General features: G+C 54.1%; 1 protein-coding gene across 1 annotated transcript in view; it reads right to left on the bottom strand.

The window, feature by feature from the left end:
• Positions 1-10961: 10961 nt before the first annotated feature.
• VARS2 (valyl-tRNA synthetase 2, mitochondrial) overlaps positions 10962-26448 on the bottom strand; it is a 37371-nt gene continuing 21884 nt past the window's right edge. The window contains 8 exon segments of the mRNA XM_063182068.1: positions 10962-11081; positions 13716-13916; positions 16184-16336; positions 18265-18389; positions 19767-19845; positions 20619-20687; positions 23450-23554; positions 25568-25693. Of these exon segments, the coding sequence (XP_063038138.1) occupies positions 10962-11081; positions 13716-13916; positions 16184-16336; positions 18265-18389; positions 19767-19845; positions 20619-20687; positions 23450-23554; positions 25568-25693 (978 nt within the window).

Here is a 26448-nt window from a genome sequence, read left to right as displayed (position 1 = left end):
GCTGCCACCAAGGGGGGGACGACGGTCCACAGTGTCCCCAGTGTCCCCAATGTGTCCCCAATGTCCCCAATGTCACCAATGTGTCCCCAGTGTCCCCTCAAATGTCCCCCAGGGTCCCAATGTGTCCCCAATGTCCCCCAATGCCACCTATGTCCCCAGTGTCCCCAATGTCCCCAATGTCCTCTCAATGTCCCCAATGTCCCCCCAATGTCCTCAATCTGTCCCCAATGTCCCCAACTCCCCCTGTCCTCAATGTCCCCAAGGCCCCCCAATGTCCCCAAATGTCCCCAAACCCCTCCAATGTCCCTCAGGGTCCCTCAATGTCCCCAATGTCCCCCCAATGTCCCCAATGTGTCCCCATTGTCCCCAATGTGGTCCCCAAACCCTGCAATGTCCCCAAATGTCCACCCAATGTCCCCAATGTCCCCAAATGTGTCCCCAATGTCCCCAAAATGTGTCCCCAATGTCCCCAATGTCCCCCCAGTGTCCCCAATGTCCCCAAATGTCCCCAAACCCCTCCAATGTCCCCAAGGGTCCCCAGTGTCCCCAATGTCCTCCCAATGTCCCCAATGTCCCCAAATGTCCCCAAATTCCCCCAAATTCCGATTTCCCCCCAGTCCCCGGGTGGTGACAACGGTGAGTTGGGGCCTGTCCCCACCTTGGGGACATTTGGGGACATTTGGGGACATTGGGGACATTTGGGGCATTCAGGGACAGGTCCTGGGCTTGTCACCACCCGCCCTTCGGACATTTGGGGACATTTGGGGACACTCAGGGGACATTTGGAGACATTGGGGACACTGAGGCGACATTGGGGACATTGGGGGGTTTGGGGACACTTGGGGACATTGGGGGACAATGGGGACACAGCCCAGACTTGTCACCACCCTTGGGGACATTGGGGACATTGGGGGGGTTTGGGGACATTTGGGGACATTGGGGACATTGGGGGGACATTTGGGGACATTGAGAGGGATTGGGGACATTTGGGGACATTGGGGGGACATTGGGGACATTGGGGACATCGGGGACAATGGGTGGACATTTGGGGACATTGGGGGGGTTTGGGGACACTTGGGACATTGGGGACAGAATCCGGACCTGTCCCCACCTTGGGGACATTGGGGACACGGTCCGGGCTTGTCCCCGGTGCCTTGGGGACACCTTGGGGACACCTTGGGGACACCTTGGGGACAATGGGGACACGGCCCGGGCTTGTCACCCGGTCAGGGGCAGTGGCTGCGGACAATGGGGCCGCTGTCACCAAGGTGACACCGCGGGGAGGGGACACGGGAAGGGCTGGGGACACCTGAGGGGGGGTTGGGGACATTGGGGACATTGGGGACATTGGGGGGACATTGGGGGGATTGGGGACATTTGGGGACACGGGGGGACATTGGGGACATTGGGGGGACATTGGGGGACATTGGGGACATTGGGGACAGTGGGGGGACATTGGGGGGACATTGGGGACATTGGGGGGACATTGGGGGACATTGGGGGGATATTGGGGGAATTGGGGGGACATTGGGGGACATTGGGGACATTGGGGACACTGAGGGGACATTGGGGACATTGGGGACATTGGGGGGGACATTGGGGACACTGGGGACACTGGGGACAGGTCCTGGGTTTGTTTTGGGAGGATTTGAGGGGATTTTGGGGGGAATTTTGGGGATTTTGGAGTGACAGGAAGGACTCAGACGCATTTAGGATTATTTAAATCTGATTTATTGGAATTTTGGGGTGATTTTGGGGCATTTTGGGGGGATTTGGGGGATTTTGGGGGGATTTTGGGGTCACAAGAAGGACTCAGACACATTTAGGATTATTAAATCAGATTTATTGGAAATTTTGGGGGGATTTTGGGGGATTTGGGGTCACAGAAAGAACTCAGAGAAATTTAGGATCACTCAATCAGATTTGTTGGAATTTTTGGGGGGGGATTTTGGGATGAATTCGCAGAATTTGGGTTCGCAAGAAAGACTCGCACACATTTGGGATTATTGAATTTTATTTGTCGGAGTTTTTGGGGTGATTTTGGGGCATTTTTGGGGTCACGGGGAAGGCCTCGGGGGGCGGCACCGCCAGCGCGGCCGAGCTGATGATGAAAACCTTGACGTAATGCACGGCCTGGGGGGGGGGGGGGGGGGGGAGGGGCGAAGGGGAGGGGTCAGGACCCCCCCAGGGACCCCCAAAATTCTGGAACTCCCCCCCCCAAAAACTCCAGGATTCCCCCCAGACACCCCAAAAATCCGAGACCCCCCCCCATGTGCGTTATTTGCCCCCACATGTGCGTTATTTCCCCCCCCCATGTGCGTTATTTGCCCCTCCCCGTGCGTTATTTCCCCTCCCTGTGCATTATTTACCCCCCCTCCCATGTTCGTTATTTGCCCCCCCTCCCATGTGCGTTATTTCCCCCCCAGGTGCGTTATTTGCCCCCCCCCATGTGCGTTATTTGCCCCCCCCCATGTGCGTTATTTGCCCCCCCATGTGCGTTATTTGCCCCCTCCCATGTGCGTTATTTCCCCCCCATGTGCGTTATTTGCCCCCTCCATGTGCGTTATTTGCCCTCCTCGGTGCATTATTTGCCCCCCCATGTGCGTTATTTGTCCCCCTCCATGTGTGTTATTTGCCCCCCATGTGCGTTATTTGCCCCCCCATGTGCGTTATTTGCCCCCTCCCATGTGCGTTATTTGCCCCCCCATGTGCGTTATTTGCCCCCTCCCATGTGCGTTATTTGCCCTCCTCGGTGCATTATTTGCCCCCCCATGTGCGTTATTTGTCCCCTCCCATGTGCGTTATTTTCCCCCTCCATGTGCGTTATTTGCCCCCTCCCATGTGCGTTATTTTCCCCCCCATGTGCGTTATTTCCCCCCCCATGTGCGTTATTTGCCCCCCTCCATGTGCGTTATTTGCCCCCCCATGTGCGTTATTTGCCCCCCTCCATGTGCATTATTTGCCCCCCCCATGTGCGTTATTTTCCCCCCCCTCCCATGTGCGTTATTTGCCCCCCATGTGCGTTATTTGCCCCCCCCTCCCATGTGCATTATTTGCCCCCCATGTGTGTTATTTGCCCCCCCATGTGCATTATTTGCCCCCCTCCATGTGCGTTATTTGCCCCCCCATGTGCGTTATTTGCCCCCCATGTGCGTTATTTGCCCCCCCCATGTGCGTTATTTGCCCCCCATGTGCGTTATTTGCCCCCCATGTGCGTTATTTGCCCCCCTCCATGTGCATTATTTGCCCCCCCATGTGCGTTATTTGCCCCCTCCCATGTGCGTTATTTGCCCCCCCCCCATGTGCGTTATTCCCCACCCCATGTGCGTTATTTGCCCCCCCAGTGTATTTTCCTCCCCCAGGTGTATAATTTTGCCCCTCCCATGTGCATTATTTGCCCCCTAGGTACATTTTCGCCCCTCCCCGTGCGTTATTTCCCCTCCCCGTGCATTATTTGCCCCCCCCGTGCGTTATTTCCCCCCACCCGTCCATTATTTGCCCTCCCATGTGCATTATTTGCCCCCCCCCTGTGCATTATCACCCCCCTGTGCATAATTGGCCCCCCAGGGGTAATTTTTGCCCCCCCCGTGCGTTATTTGCCCCCCCCCCCCGTGCGTTATTTACCGCGGCGATGGCCGCCAGCAGCAGCAGCGCCAGCAGGAGGCACAGGAGGCCCAGGAAGAGCAGGGGGCACGCGGGGGGCGGGGTCTGGGCGGGCGCCTGGGGGGCGTGGCCACGGCGAGGGGGCGTGGTCAGAGCCGGGATTTCGCCCGCGGCCCTTTTTGAACCCCGCCCACAGCATTTAAACCCCGCCCACTGTGTTTAAAACCCCGCCCCCTTCGCGCCTGTCCCGCACCTTGGGGGCGTGGTCTGGACTGGGACACGCCCACTGCCCTCGAAAGCCCCGCCCACCGCACTTAAACCCCGCCCACTGTGATTAAACCCCGCCCCTTCACGCCTGTCCTGCACTTTGGGGGCGTGGCCACGGCGAAGGGGCGTGGTCAGGACTGGGACACGCCCACTGCCCTTCATAGCCCCGCCCACTGCAATTAAACCCTGCCCACCCCATTTAAACTCCGCCCACCGCGTTCAAAACCCCGCCCACTGCATTTTAACTCCGCCCCCCCCGAATTTAAACCCCGCCCCCTCCTCACCTGCCCGGCGCCTTGGGGGCGTGTCCTCGGTGATGTCATCGCTGACGTCATCGCCGACATCATGGCGGCGAGCGGAGGGGGCGGAGCCGAGCAGAGGCCGCTCCGCCCCCTGGGTGACGTCATTGGTGATGTCATCGGTGACATCGTCGTCGTCGTCAGGGCCCGGTGGGCGGTCCAAGGGCAGGAAGGGCGTGACGTCATCGTCGGCCGTCACGTCATCGGCGGTGACGTCATCATCCCAGGCGGCGTCGAGGTCGCCGGTGACGTCACCCAGCAGCGAGGAAGTGACGTCATCGGCAGTGATGACGTCATTGGCAGGCAGGGGGCCCAGGCACGGGAAGGTGACGTCATCGTCGTCCTCGGTGACGTCATCGGGAAGGGCGTCTCGGAGGATGACGTCATCGAGGATGTGCCCGCCGGGGATGACGTCATCGATGATGTCATCCCCAGGAAGGGGAGGGGCGTGGTGGACGGTGACGACGTCATCAATGACGTCATCGCCCCCAGGGAGCGGGGCAGTGACGTAACCCCAGGCGATGACGTCACCGGGGTAGCCGTGCTCGATGACGTCATCAGAGCCATCGCTCTCGGGGGCGATGACGTCATCAGTGAGGTCGTGCAAGGTGATGACGTCATCCGTGACGTCATCCTGGTCCTGCGGGGAGTCGCTCTTGGTGGTGACGTCATCGGTGAGGTCACGGCTGATTGCGATGTCATCGATGAGGTCACACCCGGGGGCAGTGACGTCACCGGTGACGTCACTCCCAGGGGCAATGACATCATCGGCGACGCCCCTCCCAGGATGGAGCGCGGTGACGTCACCAGAAAAAGCTTCCTCCGGCACAGAGGAAGTGACGTCATCGCCGTCGGTGACATCAGCAGCGACGTCACCTCCCGGCGCGCAGGAAGCGATGTCGCCCTCGGCCGTGACGTCACCGGCGGGGGGAGGGGAGGGGCCGCCCCGCCCCTCCGTGACGTCACCGCCCTCCTCCTCATAGGCAATGACGTCATCATCGAGAGGCTCCTCCTCCTCCTCGGGGGGCGGGGCCACCACGGTGATGGTGATGCCACCGGCCCGGCAGGCGACAGCCACTGAGCCAAGGCCACCGGGGCCACCAAAGCCACCAAAGCCACCCGGGGCGGGGACGGCGGCCGTGTCCCCAAGGTCACCAAGGTCCCCAGTGTCCCTCAGGGTGGTGACAGCCATGTCCCCAAGGTGCCTGTCCCCAATGTCCCCAACGTCCCCAGTGTCCCCAGGGTCCCTCAGGGTGGTGACACCGCTGTCCCCAAAGCCCTGAATGTCCCTCAGGGCGGTGACATCGCTGTCCCCAAGGTCCCCAAGGTCCCTGTCCCCCCTGTTCCTGTCCCCAATGTCCCTTGGCGTGGTGACATCGCTGTCCCCAAGGTCCCTGACCAGCTGGACAGTGACGTCCCTGTCCCCGATGTCCCTGTCCACAATGTCCCCGATGTCCCCAATGTCTCCAGTGTCCCCACTGTCCCTGTCCACAATGTCCCCAGTGTCCCCAGTGTCCCAATGTCCCCACTGTCCCCAGTGTCCCCAGGGGTGGGGACATCGCTGTCCCAAATGTCCCAAGGGATGGTGACAGCCCTGTCCCCAATGTCCCCCAATGTCCCCAAGGTTCTTGATGTCCCCGATGTCCTTGTCACACAGGATGGGGACACCGCCCTGTCCTCCATCCGTGGTGGCTGTGATGTCCCCAATGTCCCCAACGTCCTCAATGTCCCCAACGTCCCCAATGTCTTTCATGTCCCCAATGTCCCCAAGGTTCTTGATGTCCCCGATGTCCCCGATGTCCTCAGTGTCTTTGATGTCCCCAATATCTTTGATGTCCTCAATGTCCCCAGTGTCCCCAAGGTTCTTGATGTCCCCGATGCCTTTGTTGTCCCCAGTGTCCCCAACATCTCCAAGGTTCTCCATGTCCCCAAGTTTCTTGATGTCCCCAATGTCCCCAATGCCTCTGATGTCCCCAATGTCCCCAATGTTCTTGATGTCCCCAATGTCCCCGATGCCTTTGGTGTCCCCAATATGTTTGATGTCCCCAAGGTCCCCAATGTTCTTGATGTCCCCAATGTCCTTGATCCCTTTGGAGTCCCCAAGTTTCTTGATGTCCCCAATGTCCCCAATGTTCTTGATGTCCCCAAGGTTCTTGATGTCCCCAATGTCCTTGATGCCTTTGGAGTCCCCAATGTCCCCAACGTCCCCCAATGTCCTCGGTGCCTTTGATGTCCCCAAGGTCCCCAATATCCTCAAAGCTTTCCACGTCCCCGAGGTTCTTGATGTCCCCAGTGTCCCCAATATCTTTGATGGCCCCAACGTCCCCGATGTCCCCAAGGTTCTTGATGTCCCCAACACCTTTGATGTCCCCAACGTCCCCAGTGTCCTTGGTGCCTTTGATGTCCCCAATGCTCTTGATGTCCCCAATGTCCCTGATGTCCCCCAATATCTTCAATGCCTTTGATGTCCCCAATGTCCCCGAGGCTCTTGATGTCCCCAACGTTATCAAAGCTTTTGATGTCCCCAATGTCCCCAAGGTTCTTGATGCCCCCAATGTCCTTGGTGCCTTTGATGTCCCCAGTGTCCCCAATGTCCCCGAGGTTCTTGATGTCCCCAACGTTCTCAAAGCCTTTGATGTCCCCAAAGTCCCCAATCTCCTCGGTGCCTTTGATGCCCCCCGATGTCCCCAATGTCCCCAATGTCCCCAATTTCCCCAATGTTCTTGATGTCCCCAACATTCTCAAAGCCTTTGATGTCCCCAATGTCCCCGAGGTTCTTGGTGTCCCCAATGTCCCCGATGTCCCCAAGGTTCTTGATGTCCCCAATGTCCCCAAGGTTCTCGGTGTCCCCAGTGTCCCCGAGGTTCTTGGTGTCCCCAATGTCCCTGATGTCCCCAAGGTTCTTGATGTCCCCAGTGTCCCCCAAGGTTCTTGGTGTCCCCAATGTCCCCGAGGTTCTTGGTGTCCCCAGTGTCCCCGATGTCCCCAAGGTTCTTGATGTCCCCAGTGTCCCCGAGGTTCTTGGTGTCCCCAATGTCCCCAATGTCCCCAGTGTCCTTGGTGTCCCCGATGTCCCCAATGTCCCCAGTGTCCCCAGTGTCCTCGGTGCCTCTGGTGTCCCCGCTGTCCTCAGCGATGTCCCCGACGTCCCCGCTGTCCTGGCGGGCGGGGCGCCGCGGTGACGGTGATGGTGATGCCGCCGGCCCAGGGGGTGACGGTGACGGTGCCACCACCCCCGGTGCCACCACCCCCGGTGCCAGCCCAGGCGGGGGCGGGGCCCGGCTCTGTCACCTGCCCGGGGGGGACATCGGGGGGGGAGGGGCCGCCCTCGGCCATGGGGACACCTGGGGGACACAGGGGACGTCACCGGGGGGGGGGACACGGGGGGGACACACAGGGGACACTCAGGGGACGTCACCGGGGGGGGACAGAGGGGACACAGGGGACACTCAGGGGACACTCAGGGACACAGGTGACACAGAGATGTCACCGGGGGGGGGGGACACACGGGGGACACTCAGGACATTTGGGTACCTGAGGTGGCCTTAGGTGACACACAGGTGACACAGAGAGGACACTCAGGTGACACAGAGGTGACACAGAAGTGACACAGGGTGACACAGGGGACATCACGGGGGGGACACTCAGGTGACACAGAGATGACACAACTGACACAGGTGACACGTAAGTGACACACAAGTGACACAGGTGACACATAGATGACAATAACATGACACAGGTGACACAGAGGTGACACAGGTGACACACAGGTGACACACAGGTGACAATGAGGAGACACAGGTGACAATGAGGTGACACAGGTGACACGGGGGGGGGGGTACCTGAGGTGGCCGCAGGTGTCCACACAGATGTGACACAGATGACACACAGGTGACAATGAGGTGACACACAGGTGACACAGGTGACACACAGGTGACAATAACATGACACACAGGTGACACAGGTGACAATGAGGTGACACGGGGGTACCTGAGGTGGCCGCAGGTGTCACCGCTGTCCCCGGGGCCGTTCTGGGCTCCCCAACCCCAATTTGGGTTTTTGGGTCTCGGCAGCTCCGAGCCCGAGGGGGCGGGGCCTGAGGTGGCCACGCCCCCTCTTAAACCACGCCCCCTTTCTCAAACCCCGCCCCCTTAAGGAGGCCACGACCTCATAAACGGCAACCTCATTAAATTCTTTTTATTTTATTTTACGTTATTTTATTTTGCTGTTATTTAAATTTCCTTTATTGCATAAATAAGTTTTAATTAATTTATTAACAGAATATTTTATTTTATTTTATTTTATTTTATTTTACTTTATTTTACTTTTATTAAAAAAATTCTAATTTATTTAACTATAAACCCCAACTACTTTATTTTATTTCATAAACATTTACTGATTTGTAGACCCAGACTATTTTACTTTGTTTCATTTTCTAAATCTGATCTTATCTACCAATAAAACCAGATAATTTTATTTTATTTGATAAATAATATTTATTTTATTTATTAATAAACCCAGACTACTTTATTTTATTTTATTTATTAATAAGCCTAGACTACTTTATTTTACTTTATTTATTAATAAACCCAGACCACTTTATTTTATTTTATTTTATTTTATTTTACTTGATTTTACTTTACATTATTTTATTTATTTTTTAATTTTTATTTTTATTTATATTTAAAACTCATTTATATGTAATTTTACCTTATTTATTTATATGCACATATTTATTTTTATTATTTTTTTTTATTTATTTCATTACGTTGTATTTTGTTTTGTTCCACTTTGCATTATTTTTAATTTAATTTAATTCAATTTCATTGAATTTCATTTCCTAACAACCCCACACCACGCCGTTTCATTTTATCCACTTTATTTATCGCATAAATAAATTTTAATTCATTATTTAAAAAAGGATGGGAGGGGGTCCCTGGGTGTTTTTGGGGGTCCCTTTGGGGGTCCCTGGGGGTCTCCAGCTCCTCTCGGGGCCTGGGGAGGGAGGGGTTAATGAATATTAATCAATATTAATGAATATTAATGAATATTAATGAGCGTTAATCAGGGCAGCGCTAATGAGGCCGCTCCCCCCCCTCGGCCTAATTAACGCTGCTAATTAAAGCTCTGCTAACGAACCTGGCGCTGCTGCTGGGCCCCCTTGAGGCCGCGCCCTGGGGGGACCCCAAAAATGTCACCGAGACCCCCAAAAACGTCCCCAAAATCCCCTCTGGGACCCCAAAAATGTCACTGAGGGACTCCAAAATGTCACCGAGACCCCCAAAAAACGTCCCCAAAATGTCACCGAGACCCCCAAAAACGTCCCCAAAATCTCCCCAAACCCACCCGGATTCACCCGGCCCTGAGGGGACCCCAAAATGTCACTGAGGGACCCCAAAATGTCACCGAGACCCCCAAAATGTCACCCAAAACAGGCCCAGAACCCCCAAAACCCCCCTGGGACCCCCTGAATGTCCCTGAGGGAGCCCCAAAACCCCCCCAGGACCCCCAAACTCCGCCCCTGGCCCCGCCCCGCCCTCACCTGGATCCGCAGGTGAACGAAGGTTCCGGAACCCGCGGGAGCCCCCGCCCAGCCCGGCCCAGGCTCCGCCCCCAGGGGGAGGAGCTCCACAGGCCCCGCCCTTGAGAGCGTCCGGAAGGCGGGGCCGAGCGGCTCCAGCCAATCAGGAGCCGGCTCCGGGCACTGCAGCAGCACTGTGGGGGGAAACCACGCCCACAACATGGCTGCCACCATGGGGGGTGCCATCTTGGGGCAGGGAGGGGCATGCTGGGATATGGTCGTCACCAAAAGCATGGTGGGAATTGTAGTTCCCACCCATGGCAGCCATCTTGGCCCTCCCAAGGCATGCTGGGATTTGTAGTCCATGTTCAATCAGCCACTTTGTCTCCACCAAAGCATGCTGGGATTTGTAGTTTATATCTGATCGGCCATTTTGGTTCCACCCAAAGCATGCTGGGATTTGTAGTCCATGTCTGATCAGCCATATTGTCTCCCCCAGAGCATGCTGGGATTTGTAGTTTACATCTGATCGGCCATATTGTCTCTCCCAGAGCATGCTGGGATTTGTAGTCCATGTCTGATCAGCCATTTTGTCTCCCCCAGAGCATGCTGGGATTTGTAGTTTATACCTGATCAGCCATATTGTCTCCCCCAGAGCATGCTGGGATTTGTAGTTTACATCTGATCGGCCATTTTGTCTCCCCCAGAGCATGCTGGGATTTGTAGTTTATATCTGATTAGCCATTTCCGTTCCACCCAAAGCATGCTGGGATTTGTAGTCCATGTTCAATCAGCCATTTTGTCTCCCCCAGAGCATGCTGGGATTTGTAGTTTATATCAGATTGGCCATATTGTCTCCCCCAGATCATGCTGGGATTTGTAGTCCATATCTGATCGGCCATATTGTCTCCCCCAGAGCATGCTGGGATTTGTAGTTTATACCTGATCAGCCATTTTGTCTCCTCCCGAGCATGCTGGGATTTGTAGTCCATGTCTGATCGGCCATTTTGTCTCCCCCAGAGCATGCTGGGATTTGTAGTTAATACCTGATCAGCCATTTTGTCTCCCCCAGAGCATGCTGGGATTTGTAGTTTACATCTGATCGGCCATTTTGTCTCCCCCAGAGCATGCTGGGATTTGTAGTCCATGTCTGATCGGGCCATTTTGTCTCCCCCAGAGCATGCTGGGATTTGTAGTCCCCCCACCCCCCCTTTCCCGCCCCGGTGCATGCTGGGAGCCGCACCCCCGTCTCCCCCTCCCCCACCCGGGTCTCACCTGGGGGTCGGGGCCGACCCCCTGACCCGGAAGTTCTCGCGCAGCCCCCGCACGGCCCGGACCAGCTCCAGCATGGCCGACACCTGAGCCTCCAGCTCGGGGCAGCGCCAGTGGGACTGGGGAGGGGGAAATGGGGGGTGAGACCCCCGGGAACCCCAAATAATCATCCCAGGAACCCCAAAACCACCAAATATCCCCAAAAGAAACACCCAAAAAAAACCCACCCAAAACTCCTCCAGGAACCCCCCAAAAATGCACCCAAAACTCCTCCAGGAACCCCAAAAAAAACCACCCAAAACTCCTCCAGGAACCCCAAAAACCACCCAAAACTCCTCCAGGAACCCCAAAAAACCACCCAAAACTCCTCCAGGAACCCCCAAAAAACCACCCAAAACTCCTCCAGGAACCCCAAAAAAAACCCATCCAAAACTCCTCCAGGAACCCAAAAACCACCCAAAACTCCTCCAGGAACCCCAAAAAACCACCCGAAACTCCTCCAAGAACCCCCAAAAAAAAAACCCATCCAAAACTCCTCCAGGAACCCCAAAAAAAACCACCCAAAACTCCTCCAGGAACCCCCAAAAACCACCCAAAACTCCTCCAGGAACCCCAAAAAAAAACCACCCAAAACTCCTCCAGGAACCCCAAAAACCACCCAAAACTCCTCCTGGAATCCCCAAACTCACCCTAAAATCCTCCCCAGGAACGACAAAATTCCCCTGGGAACCCCCAAACCCCTCGTATCCCCCAAAATCCACCCAAAAACCCACCCAGGAACCCCAAAAACCGCCCAAATCCCCCCAAAATCCACCCAAAAACCCACCCAGGAACCTCAAAAACCACCCCAAACCACCCAAACTCACCGCAAACCCGTCGTGAACCTCCCAAGGTGCACCCAAAACCCCCCAAAATCCACCCAAAAACCCACCCAGGAACCTCAAAAACCACCCAAAACCCCCCAAAAACCCACCCAGGAACCCAAAAACCACCCAAATCCCCCCAAAATCCACCCAAAAACCCACCCAGGAACCCCAAAAACCGCCCAAAACCCCCTGGAACCCCCAAACTCACCCCAAACCCCCTGGGACCCCCCAAATCCCCCCAGAGCCACCCAGAACCCTCCAAAGTGCACCCAAAACCCCCCAAAACCCCCCCAAATCCCCCCTCAGACCCCCAAAACATCCCCAAACCACCCCCAAATCCCCCTCAGACCCCCCTAAAAGCCCTCAGACCCCCCAAAACTGCCCCCAAATCCCCCCTCAGACCCCCAAAACACCCCCAGACCCCCCAAAATCCCCTCCCAGTGCAGAAACCCCTCCAGAAACCCCCCAAGGTGAACCCAAAACCCCCCCAAAAGCCCCCAAATCCCCCCCTTGGACCCCCAAAACCCCCCAGACCCCCTGAAATCACCCCAAAATCCCCTGCCAGTGCCCCCCAGACCCCCAAACCCCTCCCAGTGCCCCCCAGACCCCCGTCAGAGACCCCCTAAAACCCCCCCAATTCTCCCCAAACCCCCAAAATCCCCTCCAGACCCCTCCCAGTGCCCCCCAGAGCCCCCAAATCATCCCCAGTACCCCCTAAAAGCCCCCAGATCCCCCTAAACCCCCACAATTTCCCCCCAAACCCCCTCAATTTCCCCCAAAATCCCCTCCAGACCCCTCCCAGTGGCCCCAGTGCCCCCCAAACCCCCCCAATTTCCCCCAAAATCCCCTCCAGACGCCTCCCAGTGCCCCCTAAAAGCCCCCAGACCTCCCAAACCCCCCCAATTCCCCCCCAAAACCCCCCCAATTTCCCCCAAAATCCCCTCCAGTGCCCTCCCAGTGCCCCCCAGTGCAGAAACCCCTCCAGAAACCCCCCAAGGTGAACCCAAAACCCCCCAAAGCCCACCTCAGACCCCCCAAAACCCCCCCAATTTCCCCCCAAAACCCCCCAATTTCCCCCCAAAATCCCCTCCAGACCCCTCCCAGTGCCCCCAGACCCCCCAAATAATCCCCAGTGCCCCCCTAAAAGCCCCCAGACCCCCCAAAATCCCCTCCCAGTGCTCCCAGTGCCTCCCAGTGCCCCCTAAAAGCCCCCAGACACCCCAAAACCCCCCAGACCCCTCAAAACCCCCAATTTCCCCCCAAATCCCCCTCGGACCCCCCAAAACCCCCCCAGACCCCCCAAACCCCCCAATTCCCCCCTCAGACCCCCCAAATCCCCCCTCAGACCCCCCCAAAACGCCCCCAGATCCCCCAAACCCCCCCCAATTTCCCCCAAAATCCCCTCCAGACCCCTCCCAGTGCCCCCAAAACCCCCTCAAAACGCCCCCAGACCCCCCAAACCCCCCCCAATTTCCCCCAAAATCCCCTCCAGACCCCTCCCAGTGCCCCTCAGACCCCCCAAGTAATCCCCAGTGCCCCCCTAAAAGCCCCCAGACCCCCCAAAATCCCCTCCCAGTGCTCCCCAGTGCCTCCCAGTGCCCCCTAAAAGCCTGCAGACCCCCCAAAACCCCCCAATTTCCCCTCAAATCCCCCCTCAGACCCCCCAAACCCCCCCCCAATTCCCCCCAAAATCCCCTCCAGACCCCTCCCAGTGCCCCCCAAAACCCCCTCGAAACCCCCAAAACCCCCCCAAAACGCCCCCAGACCCCCCAAAACCCCCCCAATTTCTCCCCAAACCCCCCAATTTCCCCTCAAATCCCCCCTCAGACCCCCCAAACCCCCCCCAGACCCCCCAAACCCCCCCCAAAATCCCGTCCCGGCGCTGACCAGGGCGCGGGGCTGGGGGAAGGGCGCCCTGCAGAGCGTGGGGGGCGCGGGGCGGGCGCGGGGCAGGCGCTGCCAGAGCTCCTCGGCCACGAAGGGGGCGAAGGGCGCCAGGAGGCGCAGCCCCAGCTCGGCCCCGGCCGCCAGCGTGGCCCGGGCGCCCGCGCGGAGCTCGGGGCGCTGCAGGGACGCCTTGGCCACCTCCTGGGGGGGGGAGAGAGAGGCAGAAATTGGGGTGAGAAATGGTGAAATCGGGAGAGGAATCGCAAAATCGGGAGAGGAATCCCGAAATTGGGACTGAAATCCTGAAATGGGGAGAGAAATCCTAAAATGGAGACCTTGGCCACCTCCTGGGGGGGGAGATGATGAGATTGGGGTGAGAAATGGTGAAATCGGGAGAGAAATCGCAAAATCGGGAGAGGAATCCCGAAATGGGGAGAGAAATCCCAAAATTGGGACTGAAATCCCGAAATGGGGAGAGAAAAACCAAAGTTGGGAGAGAAATCGCAAAATTGGCGCTGTAGGACGCCTTGGCCACCTCCTGGGGGGGAAATGATGAGATTGGGGTGAGAAATTGTGAAATTGGGACTGAAATGGTGAAATTGGGAGAGAAATCCTGAAATCAGGAGAGGAATCGCAAAATGGGGACACAAGTTGTAAAATGGGGACTGCAGGGACGCCTTGGGCACCTCCTGGGGGGGAGAGGCAGAAATTGGGGTCAGAAATGGTGAAATTGGGGCTGAAATTGTGAAATCGGGACTGAAATTGTGAAATTGGGAGAGAAATCCCAAAACTGGCACTGCAGGGACGCCTTGGCCACCTCCTGGGGGGGAGACGCAGAAATTGGGGTGAGAAATCATGAAATCAGGAGAGGAATCCTGAAATGGGGAGAGAAATCCTGAAATCAGGACTGAAATCCTGAAATTGGGACTGAAATCCTGAAATCGGGACTGAAATCCTGAAATTGGGGCTGAAATCCTGAAATGGGGTGGGAAATCCCAAAATTGGCGCTGCAGGGACGCCTTGGGCACCTCCTGGGGGGAGAGGCAGAAATTGGGGTGAGAAATGGTGAAATCGGGGCTGAAATGGTGAAATTGGGAGAGAAATCCTGAAATGGGGAGACAAATGGCAAAACTGGGAGAGAAATCCCAAAATGGAGAGAGAAAAACCAAATTGGGTAATTTTTGGGGTATTTTTGGGTTATTTTTGGGGTGTTTTTGGGGTATTTTGGAGGTATTTTTGGGGTATTTTTGAGGTATTTTTGGGTATTTTTTGGGTAATTCTTGGAGGTATTTTTGGGGTATTTTTGGGGTAATTTTTGGGGGTAATTTTTGGGAGAGAAATCCCAAAATGGGGACTGCAGGGACGCCTTGGGCACCCCTTCGGGGGAAAGATGATGAAATTGGGGTGAGAAATGCTGAAATTGGGAGACAAATCCTGAAATTGGGACTGAAATCCTGAAATTGGGAGAGGAATCGCAAAATGGGGAGAGAAAAACCAAAGTCGGGAGAGAAATCCCGAAATGGGGAGAGAAATCCTGAAATTGGGACTGCAGGGACGCCCTGGGCACCTCCTGGGGAGGGAAATGCAAAAATTGGGGTGAGAAATGGTGAAATTGGGGCAGAAATGCTGAAATCAGGAGAGGAATCCTGGAATCAGAGCAGAAATCCCAAAATGGGGACAGGGAATGGGATGTGGGGGGCTCATTTTTTGGGGAGTCCATTTTTGGGAGAGTTTTCGGGTATTTTGGGAGAGTTTTCGGGTATTTTTGGGGTGTTTTTGGGGTAATTTTTGAGGTATTTTTGGGTAATTTTTGGGTATTTTTGGGATAATTTTAGGGTAATTTTAAGGGTAATTTTTGGGGTATTTTTTGGCTTATTTTTTGTGCATTTTTTGTGCATTTTTGGAGTAATTTTTGGTTATTTTTGTGGGGTTTTTTTGGTGTATTTTTTGGGTAATTTTTCGGGTTATTTTTGGGGTATTTATGATGCATTTTTGGGGTATTTTTGGGGTAATTTTTAGGGTAATTTTAGGGGTAATTTTTGGGGTATTTTTAATGTATTTTTGGGGTATTTTTGGTGTATTTTTTGTGTATTTTTGGGGTAATTTTTGGTTATTTTTGTGGGTTTTCTTGGTGATTTTTTGGGTAATTTTTTGGGTTATTTTTTGTGTATTTTTGGTGTATTTTTGGGGTGGTTTTGGGGTAATTTTTTTGTTATTTTTGTGGGTTTTTTTGGTGTATTTTTGGGTAATTTTTTTGGCTTACCTTTGGGGTATTTTTAATGTATTTTTGGGTTATTTTTGGGGTATTTATAATGTATTTTTATGTATTTTTGGGTTATTTTTGGGGTATTTTTGGGGTAAATTTTGGTTATTTTTGTGCGGTTTTTTGGTGCATTTTTTGGGGTATTTTAATGTATTTTTAGTGTATTTTTGGGGTAATTTTGGGGCGTTTTCGGGCGCTCCCATACCAGGTAGACGTCGCAGAAGCTCCTGAGCCAGAAGCTCTGCACGGCGGCCACGGCCCCGTGAACCTCCAGCGCCTCCAGGCGGCGCCAGCACTCGGCCACGGCCCCGGCCAGGCGGGACAGCAGCCAGCGCTCCATGGGGGACGCGGGAAACACCTGCAAAAACGGGAAATTTGGGTCATTTTGGGGAGAAAAATGGGAAATATGGGGAAAAAATTGGGAAATTTGGGGAGAAAAAAGGGAAATTTGGGGAAAAAAATGGGAAATTTGGGTCATTGGGGAGGGGGCTCAGAGCTGGGACAGCAGCCAGCGCTCCATGGGGGACGCGGGAAACACCTGGAACGGGGAGAAAAACCAGAAATTTGGGTCACTTGGGGAGAAAAATGGGAAATTTGGGGAAAAAAATGGGAAATTTGGGTCATTTTGGGGAGAAAAATGGGAAATTTGGGGAGAAAAATGGGAAATTTGGGTCATTGGGGAGGGGGCTCAGAGCTGGGACAGCAGCCAGCGCTCCATGGGGGATGCGGGAAACACCTGGAATGGGGAGAAAAACCAGAAATTTGGGTCATTTGGGGAGAAAAATGGGAAATTTGGGGAAAAAATTGGGAAATTTGGGGAGAAAAATGGGAAATTTGGGTCATTGGGGAGGGGGCTCAGAGCTGGGACAGCAGCCAGCGCTCCATGGGGGACGCGGGAAACACCTGGAACGGGGAGAAAAATGAGAAATTTGGGAAACAAATGGGAAATTTGGGTCATTGGGAGAAAAATGGGAAATTTGGGGAGAAAAATGGGAAATTTGGGGAAAAAAATGGGAAATTTGGGGAGAAAAATGGGAAATTTGGGGAGAAAAATGGGAAATTTGGGTCATTTTGGGAGAAAAATGGAAAAATAGGAAAATCTGGGGAAAAAAGCCACAAAATTGGGTTATTTGGGGATATTTTTGGGGTCCCTGGGGTTTTCAGGGGATATTTTTGGGGTATTTTGGGGTCCCTGGGGTTTTCTGGGGGTGTTCTTGGGATATTTTTGGGTATTTTGGGGTCCCCTTTACCTCCTCGGGGGGTTTTGGGGGGTCCCTGAGGTTTTCAGGGGTTGTTTTTGCGATATTTTTGGGGTTTTTGGAGCGGTTTTTTTTTGTTGTTTTTTGGGTTTTTTTTGTTTTTTGGGTTTTTTTGGTATTTTGGGGTCCCCGTTACCTGCTCGGGGGTTTTGGGGTGTCCCCCTCGATGGCTCTCAGCACGAACCCCAGCGCGTCCTCGGGGGGTTTTGGGGGGTGTTTTTGGGATATTTTTGGGGTTTTTGGGGTGGTTTTTTTTGGTTTTTTTTTGGGTTTCTTTGGATATTTTTGGGTATTTTGCGGTGATTTTTTTTTTTGGGTATTTTGGGGTCCCCGGGGTTACCTGCTCGGGGGGTTTTGGGGTGTCCCCCTCGATGGCCCTGAGCACGAACCCCAGCGCGTTCCTGGGGGGGGTTTTGGGGGGTGTTTTTGGGGTTTTTGGGGTGTTTTTTTTTGGGTTTTTTTGGATATTTTTGGGTATTTTGGGGTGATTTTTTTTTTGTGTGTATTTTGGGGTCCCCGTTACCTGCTCGGGGGGTTTTGGGGTGTCCCCCTCGATGGCCCTGAGCACGAACCCCAGCGCGTCCTCGGGGGGTTTTGGGGTGGTTTTTTTTTGGTTTTTTTGGGGTTTTTTTGGATGTTTTTGGGTATTTTGGGGTGATTTTTTTTTTTGTGTGTATTTTGGGGTCCCCTTTACCTGCTCGGGGGGTTTTGGGGTGTCCCCCTCGATGGCTCTCAGCACGAACCCCAGCGCGTTCCTGGGGGGGTTTTCAGGGGTGTTTTTGGGGTGGTTTTTTTTGGTTTTTTTTTTGGTTTTTTTGGTATTTTGGGTATTTTAGGGTTTTGGGGTCCCCCCTTTACCTGCTCGGGGGGTTTTGGGGTGTCCCCCTCGATGGCCCTCAGCACGAACCCCAGCGCGTTCCTGGGGGGTTTTTGGGTGGTTTTTTTTTGGTTTTTTTGGGGTTTTTTGGATGTTTTTGGGTATTTTGGGGTGATTTTTTTTTTGTGTGTATTTTGGGGTCCCCGTTACCTGCTCGGGGGGTTTTGGGGTGTCCCCCTCGATGGCTCTCAGCACGAACCCCAGCGCGTTCCAGACTTTGTTGCAGAAGCGGCGCTGGGCCAGCACCGAGGCCACGCCCACACGGAGCTCGGGGCCTGGGGGGGGAAATTTGGGGGTCAAAGGGGGGCACCGGAACCCCCCAAAAAACCCCCAAATCCTCAGGATCCCCCCAGAACCCCAAAAACCACCCAGAACCCCAAAATCACCCAAAAACCACCAAAAACCCCACCAAGAACCCACCAGGAGCCCCCCAAAACCCCTCAGGACCCCCCCCCAAAAACCCTCAAATTACCCCCAAAAATTCTCTAGGATCCCCCCCAAACCCACCCCAAAAAACTCCAGGACCCCCAAAACCCCTCAGGAACCCCCCGAAAACCCTCCAGGACCCCCTCAGGACCCTCCAGAACCTCCCCAAAATCCCCCAAACCCCACCAAGAACCCACCAGGAGCCCCCCAAAACCCCTCAGGACCCTCCAGAACCCTCCAGGACCCCCCCCCAAACCCCCCAAGAATCCCCCAGGACCCCCCCAGAATCTCCCAAGAACCTCCCAGGACCCCCCAAGACCCCTTGGGACTCCCCCAGGACCCCCCAAGACCACCCAGGATGGGATTTTGGGGTCCCAGTGGAATTTTGGGGGCATTTTTGGGGGTCCCAGCGGGATTTTGGGGTTCAGGGTGATTTGGGGAGGGGTCTCAGGGTTAATTTGGGTGGGGGTCTCACCGTGGGCGTTGTGGCTGCTCAGCGCCAGGGGGATTTTGGGGGGATTTTTGGGGGATTTTTGGGGGGATTTTTGGGGGTCCCTGGGTGGATTTTGGGGTTCAGGGGGATTTAGGATGATTTGGGGAGGGGTCTCAGGGTTATTTTGGGTGGGGGTCTCACCGTGGGCGTTGTGGCTGCTCAGCGCCAGGGGGATCTGGGGGTCCCTGGGTGGATTTTGGGGGGATTTTGGGGGGTCCCTGGATGGATTTTGGGGTCCCTACAGGGGTCCAGGGGGATTTGGGGAGGGGTCTCAGGGTTAATTTGGGTGGGGGTCTCACAGTGGGCGTTGTGGCTGCTCAGGGCCAGGGGGATTTGGGGGTCCCTGGGGGGATTTGGGGGTTCCTGGGTGGATTTTGGGGGTCCCAGGGTGGATTTTGGGGTTCAGGGGTATTTGGGGAGGGGTCTCAGGGTTATTTTGGGTGGGGGTCTCACCGTGGGCGTTGTGGCTGCTCAGCGCCAGGGGGATTTGGGGGTCCCTGGGGGGATTTTGGGGGGATTTTGGGGGTCCCTGGGTGGATTTTGGGGTTCAGGGTGATTTGGGGAGGGGTCTCAGGGTTATTTTGGGTGGGGGTCTCACCGTGGGCGTTGTGGCTGCTCAGCGCCAGGGGGGATTTTGGGGGTTCCTGGGTGGATTTTGGGGATTTTGGGGTTCAGGGTTATTTGGGGAGGGGTCTCAGGGATATTTTGGGGTTAATTTGGGTGGGGGTCTCACCGTGGGCGTTGTGGCTGCTCAGCGCCAGCCTCAGGGCGTCGGCGCCGCACTCGGGGATCCCCTGCGGGAACTGACGGCGCTGGGGGGAATTTGGGGTGAATTTGGGGCATTTTGGGGCTCAGAGGGATTTGGGGCAATTTTGGGGCGATTTTGGGGCAATTTTGGGGCATTTTGGGGTGAATTTGGGGGATTTGGGGCAATTTTGGGGCAATTTTGGGGAGATTTTTAGGGGGATTTTGGGGCAATTTCGGGAGGATTTTGGGGGGATTTTTGGGGGGATTTTGGGGGGGATTTTTGGGGGATTTGGGGTCATTTTAGGGGGATTTTGGGGACAATTCTGGGGAGATTTGGGGGGATTTTTGGGGGTCCGGAGGGATTTGGGGGATTTTGGGGGGGACTTTTGGGGGGATTTGGGGTCATTTTAGGGGGATTTTGGGGGGGATTTTTGGGGGATTTTGGGGGTCCAGAGGGATTTGGGGGGATTTTTGGGGGGCCTCAGAGGGATTTTGGGGCCAATTTTGGGGTAATTTAGGGGAGCATTTTGGGGGTCTCAGGGCAATGTGGGGTAATTTTGGGGGTGATTTTGGGGTAATTTTGGGGGGATTTTGGGGCAATTTGGGGGGATTTTGGGGAATTTTTGGGGGTTCAGATGGTTTTAGGGGGGAATTTGGGGTAATTTTAGGGGATTCGGGGTCTCAAGGGAACTTGGGGTAATTTTGGGGAATTTTGGGCCCTCATGGTTAATTGGGGGACGATTTTGGGGATTTGGGATCGTTTTGGGGTGATTTTAGGGAATTTTGGGGTGATTTTAGGGTGATTTTGGGGGGTCCTGGGGGGTTTTGGGGGTCCCACCTGCCCCTCCTGGGCCGCCCGCAGCTCCTGCGGGTCCAGGGTTCGGCTCTGGAGCTTCTCCTGCAGCTCCTGGGGGAGGAAAAAAAACCCAAAATCAGCCCCAAAATCACCCCAAAACCACCCCGAAAATAATCCCCAAAATTACCCCAAAACTTGGTCGAAAATCACCCCAAAAACTCCCCAAAATCACCCCCAAAACTCCCCAAAATCACCCCAAAATCACCTCCAAATTAGCCCAAAATTACCCCAAAACTATCCCCAAAAACATCCCCAAAATTATTCCTAAAATCACCCCCAAAATCACCCCCAAACCAGCCCAAAATCACCCTAAAAACCACCCTAAAAATCACCCCAAAATGGCCCCAAAACCACCCCAAAATTTCCCCCAAATCACCCCAGAATCACCCCAAAACCATCCCCAAAAACGACCCCAAAACCACCCCAAAAATGACCCCCAAAGCCACCCCAAAATTTCCTCCAGATCACCCCAAAATCAGCTCCAAAATCAACCCAAAACCACCCCAAAGTCACCCCCAAAAATCACCCCAAAAATCACCCCAAAATGGCCCCAAAATCATCCCCAAAACCCCAAAATCGCCCCAGGCCTGGGAATTTTTGGAGTTTTTTTTGGGGTTTTTTGGGTCTGGGATTTTTGGGGTTTTTTGGGGCCGGGATTTTTGGGGTTTTGGGTTATTTTGGGTGGGCTTTGGGTTATTTTGGGGTGGGGTTTTTGGTGGTTTTGGGTCAGGATTTCTGGGGGTTTTTGGGGCCGGGATTTTTGGGTTTTGGGTTATTTTGGGTGGTTTTGGTTGGGTTTTTTTGGTTCAAGGGGTTTCTGGGTGTTTTTGGGGTGGGGATTTTTGGAGTTTTGGGTTATTTTGGGTCAGAGGATTTCTAGGGTTGGGATTTTTGGGGTTTTGGGTTATTTTGGGGTGGGGTTTATGGTGGTTTTGGGTCAGGATTTTTGGGGTTCTTGGGGTGGGGATTTTTGGAGTTTTGGGTTATTTTGGGGTGGGGTTCATGGTGGTTTTGGGTCAGGATTTTTGGGGTTTTTGGGGTTGGGATTTTTGGGGTTTTGGGTTATTTTGGGTGGTTTTGGGTTATTTTGGGTCAGAGGATTTCTGGGTTGGGATTTTTGGGGTTTTGGGTTATTTTGGGTGGGGTTTTGGGTTATTTTGGGTCAGGATTTCTGGGGGTTTTTGGGGTCGGGATTTTTGGGGTTTTTGGTGGTTTTGGGTCAGGATTTCTGGGGATTTTTGAGGTCGGGATTTTTGGGGTTTTGGGTTATTTTGGGTGGTTTTGGGTTGGTTTTTTTGGTTTAAGGGGTTTCTGGGGGTTTTTGGGGTGGGGATTTTTGGGGTTTTGGGTTATTTTGGGTCAGAGGATTTCTAGGGTTGGGATTTTTGGGTTTTGGTTATTTTGGGTGGGCTTTGGGTTATTTTGGGGTGGGGTTTATGGTGGTTTTGGGTCAGGATTTTTGGGGTTTCTGGGGTTGGGATTTTTGGGGTTTTGGGTTATTTTGGGTGGTTTTGGGTTGGGTTTTTTTGGTTCAAGGGGTTTCTGGGGGTTTTTGGGGTGGGGATTTTTGGAGTTTTGGGTTATTTTGGGTCAGAGGATTTCTAGGGTTGGGATTTTTGGGGTTTTGGGTTATTTTGGGTGGGCTTTGGGTTATTTTGGGGTGGGGTTTATGGTGGTTTTGGGTCAGGATTTTTGGGGTTTTTGGGGTCGGGATTTTTGGGGTTTTGGGTTATTTTGGGTGGGTTTTGGGTTATTTTGGGGTGGGGATTTTTGGGGTTTCTGGGTTTGGGATTTTTGGGGTTTTGGGTTATTTTGGGGTGGGGTTTTTGGTGGTTTTGGGTTGGGATTTGTGGGGGTTTTTGGGGTGGGGATTTTTGGGGTTTTGGGTTATTTTGGGGTGGGGTTTTTGGTGGTTTTGGGTCAGGATTTGTGGGGGTTTTTGGGGTGGGGATTTTTGGGGTTTTGGGTGTTTTGGGGTTGGGTTTTTGGGTCAGGATTTGTGGGGTTTTTGGTGGTTTTGGGTTAGGATTTCTGGGGGTTTTTGGGGTGGGGATTTTTGGAGTTTTGGGTTATTTTGGGTGGGTTTTCGGTTATTTTGGGGTGGGGATTTTTGGGGTTTCTGGGGTTGGGATTTTTGGGGTTTTGGGTTATTTTGGGTGGGTTTTGGGATATTTTGGGTCAGAGGACTTCTGGGGTCAGGATTTTTGGGGTTTTGGGTTATTTTGGGGTGGGGTTTTGGGTTATTTTGGGTCAGGATTTGTGGGGGTTTTTGGGGTCGGGATTTTTGGGGTTTTTGGTGGTTTTGGGTCGGGATTTGTGGGGGTTTTTGGGGTGGGATTTTTGGGGTTTTGGGTTATTTTGGGGTGGGGATTTTTGGGGTTTCTGGGTTTGGGATTTTTGGGGTTTTGGTTATTTTGGGTGGGTTTTGGGTTATTTTGGGGTGGGGATTTCTGGGGTCGGGATTTTTGGGGTTTTTGGTGGTTTTGGGTCGGTGGTTTCTGGGTTTTTTGGGGTTGGGATTTTTGGGGTTTTGGGTTATTTTGGGGTGGGGTTTTTGGTGGTTTTGGGTCAGGGGTTTCTGGGGATTTTGGGGTTGGATTTTTGGGGTTTTGGGTTATTTTGGGTGTTTTTGGGTCGGGGGATTTTTGAGGTCGGGATTTTTGGGGTTTTGGGTTATTTTGGGTGGGTTTTGGGTTGGGTTTTTTTGGTTCAGGGGGTTTCTGGGGTCAGAATTTTTGGGGTTTTGGTTTATTTTGGGTTATTTTGGTTTATTTTGGGTGGGGTTTGGGATATTTTGGGTGTTGCTGGGGTACCTGCAGGGTGGCGCCCCCGATGACGTCGCGGGGGTCGATGACGTTCCCCAGGGATTTGCTCATCTTGCGGCCCTGGGGGTCCCGGACCAGCGAGTGCAGCAACACCTGGGGATGGGGGACCCCGAAAATGGGGAAAAGAACCCAAAAAATGGGGATGGGGATCCTAAAAATGGGATTGGGGACCCCAAAAATGGGGAAAATGACCCCAAAAATGGGGAAAAGGAGCCCGAAAATGGAGAAAATTGCCCTGAAAATGGGATTGGGGACCGCAAGAATGGGGAAAAGAACCCAAAAAATGGGGATGGGGAGCCTAAAAATGGGATTGGGGACCAACCTCAAAAATGGGGAAAAGGAGGCCGAAAATGGATTGGGGACCCCAAAAATGGGATTGGGACCCCAAAATGGGAAAAGGAGCCCGAAAATGGGATTGGGGGACACCAAAAATGGGGAAAAGGAGCCCAAAAATGGGGAAAATGACCCCGAAAATGGGATTGGGACCCCAAAATGGGATTGGGGACCCTTGGGGACATCTGAGGACACCAAGAACCCAACAAGGAACCCCAAAACCCAACAAGGAACCCCAAACCCTGACCAAACCCTCGGGAATTTGGGGATTTTGGGACCCTTGGGGACCCTTGGGGACACCTGGGGACACTTGGGCACCTTTGGGGACATCTGGGGACCCTTGGGGGACACCAAGAACCCAACGAGAAACCCCAAAACCCAACAAGGAACCCCAAAACACAACAAAAAATCCCAAAACTTGACCAAACCCTCGGGAATTTGGGGGATTTTGGGACCCTTGGGGACATCTGGGGACCTTTGGGACCCTTGGGGACACTTGATGACCCCCAAGGGACATCTGGGGAACCTTGGGGACATTTGGGGACACCAAGAACCCAACGGGAAACCCCAAAACCCAACAAGGAACCCCAAAACTTGACCAAACCCTCGGGAATTTGGGGAATTTTGGGATCCTTTGGGACCTTTGGTGACCCTTGGGGACATTTGGGGACATCTGGTGACACTTGGGGACCCTTGGGGACACTTGGGAACCCTTAGGGACAATTGAGGACACCAAGAACCCAACGAGAAACCCCAAAACCCAACGAGGAACCCCAAAACTTGACCAAACCCTCGGGAATTTGGGGATTTTGGGACTTTTGGTGACCCTTGGGGACCCTTTGGGGACATCTGGGGACCCTTGGGGACATTTGGGGGACACCTGGGGACCCTTGGGGACATTTGGGGACACCAAGAACCCAACGAGAAACCCCAAAACCCAACAAGGAACCCCAAAACCCAACAAGGAACCCCAAAACACAACAAAAAATCCCAAAACTTGACCAAACCCTCGGGAATTTGGGGGATTTTGGGACCCTTGGGGACATCTGGGGACCTATGGGACCCTTGGGGACACTTGGTGACCCCCAAGGGACATCTGGGGACCCTTGGGGACATTTGGGGACACCAAGAACCCAACGAGAAACCCCAAAACCCAACAAGGAACCCCAAAACCCAACAAAAAATCCCAAAACTTGACCAAACCCTCGGGAATTTGGGGAATTTTGGGACCCTTGGGGACACTTGGTGACCCTAGGGGACATCTGGGGACACTTGGGGACACCAAGAACCCAACGGGAAACCCCAAAACCCAACAAGGAACCCCAAAACTTGACCAAACCCTCGGGAATTTGGGGATTTTGGGACCCTTGGTGACCCTTGGGGACCCTTGGGGACATTTGGGGACACCAAGAACCCAAGGAGAAACCCCAAAACCCAACGAGAACCCCAAAACACAACAAAAATTCCCAAAACTTGACCAAACCCTCAGGAATTTGGGGGATTTTGGGACCCTTGGTGACCCTTTGGTGACCCTTGGGGACCCTTGGGGACACTTGGTGACCCCCAAGGGACATCTGGGGACCCTTGGGGACCCTTGGGGACACCAAGAACCCAACGAGAAACCCCAAAACCCAACGAGGAACCCCAAAACTTGACCAAACCCTCGGGAATTTGGGGATTTTGGGACTTTTGGTGACCCTTGGGGACATCTGGGGACCCTTGGGGACACTTTGGGACATCTGGGGACATCTGGGGACCCTTGGGGACACCGACCTGGCGGAAGGGCAGCTGGCCCGTGAGCTGCTGGCCCAGCATGACCATGCGGGCCACCCAGAAGAACAGGAGGTCACTGCCCGTCACCAGCAGCGAATTGGGGTAAAAACGGCCAAAATCGGGGCCCTGGGGGACAGCGGGGACAGTGAGGGGACAGTGAGGGGACATTGGGGACAGTGGGGACATTGGGGACACTGGGGACATTTGGGACAGTGGGGACACTGGGGGGGATTGGGGACAATGGGGAGATTGGGGACACTGGGGACATTGGGGGGCATTGGGAGGATTGGGGACATTGGGGACATTGGGACATTGGGGGACATTGGGACATTGGGGGACATTGGGGGGACACATTGGGGACATTGGGGACATCAGGACAAGGAGGGGACATTGAGGACATTGGGGACATTGGGGACATTTTGAGGGCATTTGGGGACATTTTGGGGACATTGGGGACACTGGGGACAGTGGGGACATTTTGGGGATATTGGGGACACTGAGGGGACGTTGGGGACATTGAGGGGACATTGAGGGGACATTGGGGACATTTGGGGACATTGGGGACATTGGAGACATTGAAGGACAGTTGGGGACACTGAGAAAACATTGGGGACGCTGAGGGGACATTGGGGACATTTTGGGGGGACATTGGGGACATTGAAGAGACATTGGGGACATTTGGGGACATTGAAGACATTGGGGGACATTGAGGGGACATTTTGGGGACATTGGGGACACTGAGGGGACATTGAGGGGACATTGGGGACATTGAGGGGACACTGAGGGGACATTGGGGACAGTGGGGACAGTGGGGGGACATTGGGGATATTTTGGGGACATTTTGGGACATTGGGAACACTGAGGGGACATTGGGGGGATTG

Source organism: Melospiza melodia, unplaced genomic scaffold (assembly GCF_035770615.1).
Source record: "Melospiza melodia melodia isolate bMelMel2 unplaced genomic scaffold, bMelMel2.pri scaffold_148, whole genome shotgun sequence".
NCBI classification, from domain to species: domain Eukaryota; kingdom Metazoa; phylum Chordata; class Aves; order Passeriformes; family Passerellidae; genus Melospiza; species Melospiza melodia.
Note: the sequence above shows the minus strand (reverse complement) of the source record. Positions and strands in the feature narration are given on the sequence as shown.